General features: G+C 31.4%; 1 protein-coding gene across 1 annotated transcript; it reads left to right on the top strand.

Annotated features, from left to right (window-relative positions):
• Positions 1–3,821: 3,821 nt before the first annotated feature.
• On the top strand, positions 3,822–10,595 carry LOC110624775 (vacuolar-sorting receptor 3). The gene is made up of 12 exons (XM_021770089.2): positions 3,822–4,510; positions 5,892–6,584; positions 6,690–6,778; positions 6,938–7,007; positions 7,138–7,221; positions 7,715–7,791; positions 7,901–7,982; positions 8,847–8,929; positions 9,012–9,078; positions 9,700–9,828; positions 9,902–10,011; positions 10,230–10,595. Exons 1-12 carry the CDS (start codon positions 4,198–4,200, stop codon positions 10,326–10,328), a joined length of 1,896 nt encoding a protein of 631 aa, XP_021625781.1. The 5' UTR covers positions 3,822–4,197; the 3' UTR covers positions 10,329–10,595.
• The last annotated feature ends 343 nt before the right edge of the window (positions 10,596–10,938 follow it).

Genomic DNA, 10,938 nt, shown 5'->3' with positions numbered 1-10,938 from the left:
CTTTCAGTTTTAGATTAATTGCATCAATCTCAAAACCCCCCCATTTTACTTTTCAGTTTATTTGCTTTCAGTTTATCTCGTTTCAGTTTACTTCTCTTTCAGTTTATTTTTGTTTCAGTTAATTCTCTTGGTCTTGATAAGGAAGATAGGTAAGTTTTCAATTCCCTGTGGATTCGATCCTTTCACCACTATCTACAGTTGTAAAATTATTGATAACCAGAAAGGTTATTTTTGACCGGATTCGACAACCGTGAGTCAGGGTCACTCAAACTCGGTGGCGAAGGAACGTGAAGAACGATCCTCTCATTACGAAGGGGAGCCCTCATGTGGCAGATAGAGGTATCTAGATACTCCCGACAAAAGAAGTTGGCAAGGGAAAAAGGGGTAATGCAGGACGTTAGATTCACAACATCAGGGATTTTGGGAGCAACCATTAGAGAGCAAAACACGTACTTCAAAAGAAATTTTACATAGGATGAGAGAGATGAAGTACAGAGAACAAGGGCGAGAAGGAGAGTTTGGAGAAAATTGGAGATTTTGAATTTGAAAATAGTAAAGGCAGGGAAAGGACATTTTGACCGGAGCCTCCCTCGGGTCGCGCGGTCATAATGGGGTCTAGGGATTTACCCCTCTTCACTCATGGAATAACTGTTGAGGAGGTAAAGGGGCACTTGATGACTGCCAGGCTTCTTACACCCTAGGGTGAGGCCGAGCCCTGGAGAAAGACACAGGCCCAAAGTCCATCAGGCCGTTCTCAAGCAAACCATCCTAATATTACGCGCTCTAGCCCGGTGACATGAAGCAAGCCGAACTAACCATACGTGCAGGTCCACCCGAAGATAGCCCACCTAGGTGATGTGATAAGAGGTAAGAGAGCAGACCTAGTCACCTCACAGCCTTATCAGCACGCACATCGGAAAAATTAAATAGCCGCCTGACAAAAAGGGGTATGCTGGCATGCCCGTACGTACGGACCTGAATGACAGGAATAGGTGGTACGGTAGCAGGGGCGGTTATGCATCACTAGAGGATAAAAGAAAAAGGAATAAATGGGGGAGACGTGATCTTCTCAAGCTAACCTCACTGATACACTGTAAAACCTATTTTCTGAATTTCAGAACATTAAATATTATACTTATTTACAAATAAGTTTTTATATTTTTATTAAAGTAATTATGTAATTATTTATGAATAATTATATTTAATAATTTTTTAATCGATGAACTAAATAGTTCAACTTTATAAAATATAAGTGATATTTTAATTGAGTGATTTTAAAATAGAGACGAATTATTAAATTTCTTAAAAAATTTAAGGATTTTATAGTAATTTATCCATTATTTTTTAAATATTATAATTATTTGTAAATAAGTACTATATTTTTTTCAAATTAATCTCTTAATAATATAAATATTTATGAATAATCTGTTTTATTTTTTTAGTTGATACCGAAATATTATAATTATTTATAAAAATATAAGAGTTTAATCAATAAATATTATAATATTTGAAAAGCAATTCTTAGAAATTATTTATAAATATATATAGGTTTATTATTAAGTAAGTACAATATTTAGGGATCGATTAGTAAAAAAATGCTTATTTTTAATTAAATATATTTATGGATTGTTTTATAAAATATAAGGGTTTATTTGTAAATAAATATAATTTTTAAGGATAAATATGTGATGTTATAAGTATTTATTTAAAAATAATTATAATATTAAATATCAATCATAAAAATATTAGAGTAAATTATGATTTTTTAATTAAATGATTAAATTATAGATTTTATTTAATTTAAAGGATTTAGTTGTATTATATTAAAAATATAATAAAGTACATTTTAGTTATTTTTTAAAATTAATAGAAAATCTAATTTATAGGTTTATTTAAATGTTAAAAATTAAATAAAAAATTTAAAAATATAGAAATTAAAGTAAAGATTTTATTAAATTATAAAAAACAAATTGTAATTTATTCAAAAGGAAAAAGAAGAGAAAAAAAAGAAAGGAAACAAAATAAGAATATTTGAAAAGATAAAGTTAAAATGAAAAATGAATGGATGGACTAATTTTTAGATGGAATAATAAATTAAAGGTAAAGTATATCGTTCTGAAAATAAAGAAATATATTTATTAGGAGAAAATAAAAAAATATTTTATGATTTTATTATTTTTTATTTTAAATTTTATAATTTAATTTATATAAAAATAATATATATATTAATAGGAAATTTAATTTATATTAAAATAATATATATATGTTAAAAAAGCAAGTTTTTGAATTTTGGGCATTATTTGAATACGAACACGTGTTAAACGGTATACAATATGGATTACATATTCGATAAAATAAAAAAATACGAATTACATATTATATGAAAAGAGTGTTTTACACGATCGTTTCACTAAAAATAAAGTGTTATGGGTCTACCTTCCTAAATTACCGCATTGCCACTGTAGTCTTCTGCATCAAGAAAAATAAAGTATTTTAGGATTCTATTCCGTGTAACGCTAATTTACGTACACAATCATTAAGATCATCAAATCCTATTCGTGATCCAACCACTCATATCAATTTACACAATATTTAATAGAAAATTATTATTTTTAAATTTTTGTATTTTTTTAAAATTAATTAATTTATATATTTTACAAATTAAAACTTAATCAATTTATTTTAATATTAATTTAAAAAATTAAATAGTATAAATATTTTAAATTATAAAATTAAATAATAAATATCAAGAAAATAAATATTTTTGAATAGCAACCCGTAGAGTTAAATTTTATAAAATATAATTATATTTTAATTAAGTAATTTTAAAATAAAAATAAATTAATATTTTTTTAAAAAAAATTCAGAGTGTCGGTAGGAATTTATCTTATTTAATATTATAATTATTTACCTAAAAAAGTTTGTTTATATTTTGATTAATTTATCTCTCAAAATAATTTAAGGATGCAATCCAATAATTAATTTATATTAAAATATATCAATAAAATATATATTTATATAATTATATTTTAATATTTTTACTTATCAAATTTTTCAATAACGCATTGAATACCTAAATTTAAAAAAATATTACTTTTAAACACTTAAAATGTTTTTAAAAAATATTATTAAATATCTAAAATTAAAAAAATACTTTTAAATATATTTTTAAAATTATAAATCTGAAAAATTATTTTTAAACATAATTTTAAATTTATAAATTTAGTAAAATTATATTTAAAAATAATTTTTTTATTAAATTTAAATGTTTATTAAATTACTATTAAAATTAAAAATTTAATAAATAAGAATGGTAAAATACATTAATTTATATTAAAATATATCAATAAAATATATATTTATATAATTATATTTTAATATTTTTACTTATCAAATTTTTCAATAACGCATTGAATACCTAAATTTAAAAAAATATTACTTTTAAACACTTAAAATGTTTTTAAAAAATATTATTAAATATCTAAAATTAAAAAAAATACTTTTAAATATATTTTTAAAATTATAAATCTGAAAAATTATTTTTAAACATAATTTTAAATTTATAAATTTAGTAAAATTATATTTAAAAATAATTTTTTTATTAAATTTAAATGTTTATTAAATTACTATTAAAATTAAAAATTTAATAAATAAGAATGGTAAAATACAGATTTATAAATATATATTTAACTAAATATATTTATAGGCTAATTATGAAAATAATTAAGATAATTAGTTATAAAAAATCCTTTTAGGACAGATGGGAAAACAAAAAATAATATCTTGGTTTCTTAACTTGGATTTGGAGACGTTGATATGTTTTACCTTTTGTCTCCAGAGACTGAAATAGCGAAAGAAAGAAAACTGAGAGACTCTGAGACTAGCACTCTTCGCGGTCACGCAGCTGGAAAACTAAGGTACAGAGCCATACCCTTACCCATATACTCCATAAATCTACCACGCAAGATTTCTTTAACTCAACAAGCAAAATCAATAAATACAACCCACATCTTTAGATTCTTCTCCAAAAAGCCCCAAATCTCTATGCTAACAATATGACCCCTTGATTATTATTTTTTTTAATTATTGTTATGGTTCTAGAACACCATTTTCTTTGTTGTGCTCAATCGATTGATCCGCAATAGCAAAACGCAGATTTTTTTTTTTTCTATTTTTTGGAAATCGTTTTGGGTCGAGATGGAGTTCAGAAGACCGGGTTTTAGTCTCTGTCTAGGGTTTTTGCTTGTGTACTTGATGGTTCCTAATGTTTCTTTAGCGAGGTTTGTTGTGGAAAAGAACAGCTTGAAGGTGATATCGCCGGATAAAATAAAGGGGACGCACGATAGTGCAATAGGGAATTTTGGGATCCCACAATATGGGGGTAGTATGGCCGGGACTGTGGTGTATCCAAAGGATAACAGAAAAGGCTGTAAGGAGTTCGATGATTTTGGGATTTCATTCAAGTCTAAGCCTGGAGCTTTACCGACTTTTGTCTTGCTCGATCGTGGAGGTATTCACTTTTTCTTTTTAGTTAATTTGATAGTTGTTTTGCATTTGAATCATAGTCTTTATTTAAATGTAAGGTACCTTCTCTTTGTCAAGCTAATTCGATTGATTTTATGAGCTCTGCTGGTTTTTGTTATTTGCGAGATGCCTTTTTCCTAATTTGAATAATTTGCTCCTTTTTAAGCTCCTCGTAGTAATCCATAGCCGTGACTCGGTATTTTTTTTCCTAATTTTTATTGCAGTTTTGATGTTTTGAGTGTGAAATTTTCCTTCTGCTGATTAGCTGAAGATTTTTTTATTTATTTCTATTCCTTTGATTTTTTATTTTTTATTTTTTGTTGTGCTGGAGATTATTGAAGCATGTTTAATCTTTCTTTTTTGGTTCAGCGAGAAAGTGGCGTTGTTATTGATTAATATGAGTTATCTATTTGTCGCTCCTCTCTTTTGAGGGTTTTGTGGAGGGACCTTCTGCTCAATTAAGATTGCATGCTTTTTGCTTCTTTCTGCTGGGGTTTTAGCATTTTTGGTTGATTCTGATAAATTAGGTAAATTTATTTAGGAAGTTTCTTTTGTACTTGTATGATAATTTTTGACATTTTTAATTATTTAAGATAGAACTGTCGCTCCTTCATAGTTTTCTGAGTTGAGAATGCAATAGTTGCTTCGCCTCCCATTTCTTTAGAGTTTTGTTCGACTTGAGGCATGAGAGATTAGAGGGTGATTAAGTCAAGTTGGGTCTTGAGCTTAATTTTTTAGAGATTGAACTCAGCTCTATTAGATACTCCTAGTATTGGAGCTCAATTTGGCTTGACTTGGTAACTAGAAATGGAAATTGAAAATCTCAAATTCAAGCTCAAAGAAGCTCGAATTGCATATAATTTTACAGTCGTAAGGGGGTAATTTTACACAAATTCGATTAGTCTTGGCATCTGCTCGAGTCAAGTGTTATGGTATTCAAACTCAAGTTACCGAATTACTTTAACTTGACTTACCAATCTACTTGAAGCACTCGAGCTTTATCGAATTTTTAGATTTCAAGTATTTTCCTATCTGGACTCAAGTAGCTTGACTCTTGACTCATTTGCTCTCCTGCGGGAGATTAAATTCGGAAGCTTGAACCCTTTTTGTTGTGATTTTTCTTCTTATTTACTCATCAATGTTTTAATGCCTGCAATGAGTTGTCTACCTACTGCTCAGATAACTGCACGAGAATAAGCTAGTAGGGTCTGCATATATACATGTGCACGTCAAAGTGTCTGAATGGGAACCTGGATTAAGGGATTTTTATTTCATGATTCTTTGCAAATTACAAGGAGAAGTATTAGTTCAAATTGCATTGCTGTGCTGTGCTAATTTACTAATGGTTGATTTTTGGCACATTCCAGACTGCTTCTTTGCTTTGAAAGTTTGGAATGCCCAGAAGGCAGGGGCTTCTGCTGTTCTTGTTGCAGATGACATTGAGGAACCATTGATAACGATGGATTCACCTCAAGAGGATGGTGGTTCTGCAAAATATATTGAGAACATAACAATACCATCTGCACTGATTGAGAAAAGCTTTGGTGAAACATTAAAGAAAGCAATAAGCAGTGGAGATATGGTAAATGTGAACCTTGATTGGAGAGAAGCTGTTCCACACCCTGATGATCGTGTGGAGTATGAATTATGGACCAACAGCAATGATGAATGTGGGGTAAAATGTGATATGCTGATGGAGTTTGTGAAGGATTTTAGAGGTCCAGCACAAATACTTGAAAAAGGTGGTTACACCCAGTTTACACCTCATTACATAACCTGGTACTGTCCTCAGGCATTCACCTTGAGCAGGCAGTGCAAGTCTCAGTGCATAAATCGTGGAAGATATTGTGCTCCTGATCCTGAACAGGATTTCAGCACAGGTTATGAGGGGAAGAATGTTGTTCTTGAAAATCTTAGGCAACTCTGTGTTTTTAAAGTAGCAAATGAGAGCAATAGACCTTGGGTGTGGTGGGACTATGTAACTGATTTCCAAATCAGGTGCCCAATGAAGGAGAAAAGATACAACAAAGAATGTGCTGATTCTGTTATCAGAACCCTTGGTAAGTAAATCTTGCATCTTCTCATTAAAAGGATTGCCCAAAAATGGGGAACAAATTTGTGGTCATATTTATTGCTTTCTTCTTATTGATGTGACGTGTTCTCAGGACTTGATGTCAAAAAGGTTGAGAAATGTATGGGGGACCCGAATGCTGATTCTGAGAATCCTGTTTTGAAAGAAGAACAAGATGCCCAGGTAATTGCCTTGTTTATATAACAATAGCTTTACAAGCACTAGTACCCTTACTTTTTGTCTTTAATCTGTTTGGAACTCTTGTTGCCACTCTGCCACATTTTGAAACTCCTGATATTAAGTTCAACCATGCATAGCTGCTTGACAATGACCTTCATGCAGGTTGGGAAAGGATCAAGGGGTGATGTAACCATATTGCCCACCCTTGTTGTCAACAACCGACAATATCGAGGTATATTACTGTGTGCTTCTGTTGCTTCTGTTTCCATGAGCAGCCTTTATTATTGTTCTTAGTATTGTTATTATTATTATGAATTTTGATTTTGGTTTTAATTACTTTAACCAAATGCATGCACATGCAGGAAAGTTGGAGAAAGGTGCTGTTCTGAAAGCTATATGTGCTGGTTTTGAAGAAACCACTGAGCCAGGTGTTTGTTTGAGTGGTGGTAAGTTTCTCATGCTGTTCAGTGGGAATTAGCTGGTGAAAGTTAGGCAATTTTGTGATGCAATTACAGGACTTGGTTTGTTAAGCTACATAATAGAGGTTCAGTCTTTAGAATGGTCAATAAGGAATGTTTGACATTCCTGTTGCACATAGCTAGAAAATGTGTATGACAAGAATTTGAGTTGGAGAATGAAATGCTAATTGCAAAGTTGATCTATGCAATTCAATAGCTATTTGCAAAAGCTTCAAACATGAACTATGTTCAAAAGCAGCTTTTGGCACCTTAAATCAAATTGTAAACCTATTGTGTTTCATTGGAACAAGTTGTTATTAACAACGTCAACAAACATGCTCTTAATACTTGTGACAGAGAGGACCTTATGCAGACGCATTCCAGCAGACTGCCTTGTCCCAACTAATGTTGGGAAGTGGCGGTCTTAAGTGATTTGTTATTCTTAATGTTAGTTTCTGATTGTGGAATCTTTCCATGGCAGATGTTGAGACTAATGAATGCATGGACAATAATGGGGGTTGCTGGCAAGATAAAACATCTAACATTACGGCTTGCAAGGTGAGGAAAAAAAACTTGCAACCTGACACTATCTCTGTTGCTTGTATCTGGCAGTTGAGTTCTGTATTTGTCTAGGTTTCCTAATTGAGAGTGGTGTCTATTTTCTTAGGACACATTTCGTGGGAGGGTATGTGAATGCCCCTTGGTTGATGGTGTTCAGTTCAAAGGAGATGGTTATAGCCACTGTGAAGGTGATTTTAATGCTTCTTGTTGGTACAACTTTATGATGCATGATTAGTAAGGATCTTTCCAGTTGATTTAGTCAGCTTTGGGGTTTCTGCTGTGACTATTCTGAATAATTATCTGAATTCTTTTTAGCAAGCAATTGCGGAATTTAATGGAAAAGGACTTAGAATGATTCTTATGTTTGATAACATTACAGTATACAATTAAAGAATGTTTAAATTCAGTGTAATTGAAGATAGAACAAGCACAATATGTGGTTAGTAGGGCTGTTGAACAAGGCAACCTGAACTTTGAATGGCTTGCTATTTGGTTTTCATGGATCAGTAGAATCTGGATGAGAACGTTTTGACCTTGTGTATTTATGGAAAACCTTTTATTTATTTATTTAATGTTTTCCAGTTTTCTTCACTATTTCTCAGTTTTTTAAATTTTCATTTTCCAAATGGAAGATTGGAAATTTAAAACCTGTTCATTTGTTCAATTCTCCATTTTCATTTTTCCTTTTTAAAATCTTTTATTCGGCTTTTCTTTTTGTTAAATAAACTCTAAGCTACATTATTGAAAATCCCAATTTTTTTAAATGTATATGCAAGTTGCTAGAGTCAATCGGTAGACATTTAATTCGGTTAACAGATGTAAGTTGGTGTCCATTGAATATATGTGTTTCCATGTATTGGTGGATCCTACTCCATTAATCTAGTGAGAAACATTGAACTGTGTTTCTAAGGATTGATTCTCTGGGTGATGATACAGATAAGTTGTATATGCATACATCGTATATGAAGTGTTTTTTTTTTTTTTTTCAATATTTTGTTTCTGAACAACATATGTTAGTGTTATATTCAAATAAACTATTTTGTAATTTACAGCAAGTGGACCAGGGAGGTGCAAGCTTAATAATGGAGGCTGTTGGCATGAATCTCGAAACGGACACACCTTCTCCGCTTGTTCGGTTGGTGATCTCTTATGATTTGTAATTTTCCATTGTCCAGTAAATAAATTCATTTGCAGATTCTAATTATTCCATTAAACAGGATATTGATGGTGTTAAATGCCAGTGTCCTGCTGGGTTTAAAGGCGATGGTGTGAAAAGTTGTGAAGGTAACAAATGCTTACATTTGTACTTTCTTATCAATTACTTTTACCAGGACTCTGGAACAATAATCCAATGAATAAGAGTATGGTGTTTAAGGCATAAGGCTTGACAGAACAAGTTACTCTAAGTTGTAATCGATAATATTTCAGACTTTTTTCTGATGTTTATTTCACTTCCCAATGCGGTGCTATTGTTGCCTTGACATAGTTCTTGGTTATTAGTACCTAGGACTAGTTGGGATTGTAAAATTCGTCTTTGCTGAATTGACAGGATCCTGCAGGCTTCAGTGATACTTTGGCTTAAATGTAGAGTTCAGTAGTGGTACAGCTTCAGGAATCTGTAGTTGTTCAATAGCTCAGTTAGCAGTAGTTTTATGTTCATGCATTTAATCAAAATTTCAGTACAAGGCTATTGTTTCAGTTTGAAACAATCTAATCATGTTTAGATAATCAGGATGGTCCAACTGCATTGATTTGGTTTTACCGCTTAGAATAATGGGCTTTTGTCATGCCAAAACAATTTTGTTCTACACCTGGATTGTAGTCAAGTCATGTGAAAAGAGAAACTGCAAGCTTGTAAACAATCTTCATTGGTAACTATTTTGTTGTTTCTTATTGGCCATGCAGATATTGATGAATGCAAAGAGAAGAAGGCCTGTCAGTGCGCTGAATGTAGCTGTAAAAATACGTGGGGAAGCTATGATTGCACTTGTAATGGAGATCTTCTTTATATGAGAGACCATGATACCTGCATAAGTGAGTCCAAACCTTACCCTCTTTGTTTAAGTGTAAATACTACTGTGCTTGTTAACCGATTGATTGATGTCAGGTAAGAGTGGCACTCAAGTGAGGTCAGCATGGGCTGCTTTTTGGGTCATTTTGATAGGCTTGGGAATGGCTGCTGGTGGAGGGTATCTTGTCTACAAGTATAGATTGAGGGTAAGCATGGTGCTGTTCTATTTTCTAATATTCAATCTCTGTCATTTTTGGCGGTCTACGTCTTCTCTCTTCCACAATGCATTTATTATTTTGTATCTTATAGATTATGATGCTACTCTTTAAATGTAGCCTTAATTATTGCCACTTGTCATGATGAAGTTCATGAGGTTGATAAATATCCAAAATCTGTTTTGACATTTTCTGTGTTGTTTTGGCAGTCTTACATGGATTCTGAAATCAGATCCATCATGGCACAATACATGCCACTGGACAGTCAAGCAGAAGTTCCAAACCATGTCAACGACGAACGTGCCTGAGAATGACAAGCTACATTTATCAATCTTCAAGGATTTCAAGCAACACAGGTGTCATGTAGTTCATACAGTACTCTTGTTCATCGTGTGGATGTTTTTTTTTCAGGCTGAATTTATGTGTGTCATTAATGTATATGGACAATAAAGAAGTGTAGATTAGAATGTCATGTTTACTATAACTATAACATGCTTAAACGGATGAAGTAGGGATTGGATTTGAGGCAGATTGATTAGGGACTTGGCTATAAAGTTTTAGAATTTTCGTTCTCATCCCCAAATCTACATGACTGTGCGGTTGTCGAAACCGGTCAAAAATAACCTTTTTAGTTATCAATAATTTTACAACTGCAGATAGTGATAAAATGATCGAATCCACAAGAAATTGATATTTACCTATTTTCCTTATTAAGACTAAGAAAATAAACTGAAAGTAAATAAATTGAAAGCAAAATAAAATGGGAGTTTTGAGATTGATTCAGTTAAACTAATAATGAAAGTAATAGAGTAAAGCAAATAACAAACGTAAAGAAGATTCAAATATGAGAAAAGCTCTAGTTGAAGAATTGGATTCACTTCAGTTATTGGGATTGATCATTGATATTTAAATTCTTTT

Source organism: Manihot esculenta, chromosome 10 (assembly GCF_001659605.2).
Source record: "Manihot esculenta cultivar AM560-2 chromosome 10, M.esculenta_v8, whole genome shotgun sequence".
NCBI classification, from domain to species: domain Eukaryota; kingdom Viridiplantae; phylum Streptophyta; class Magnoliopsida; order Malpighiales; family Euphorbiaceae; genus Manihot; species Manihot esculenta.
This window is presented reverse-complemented; position numbering and strand designations above follow the sequence as displayed.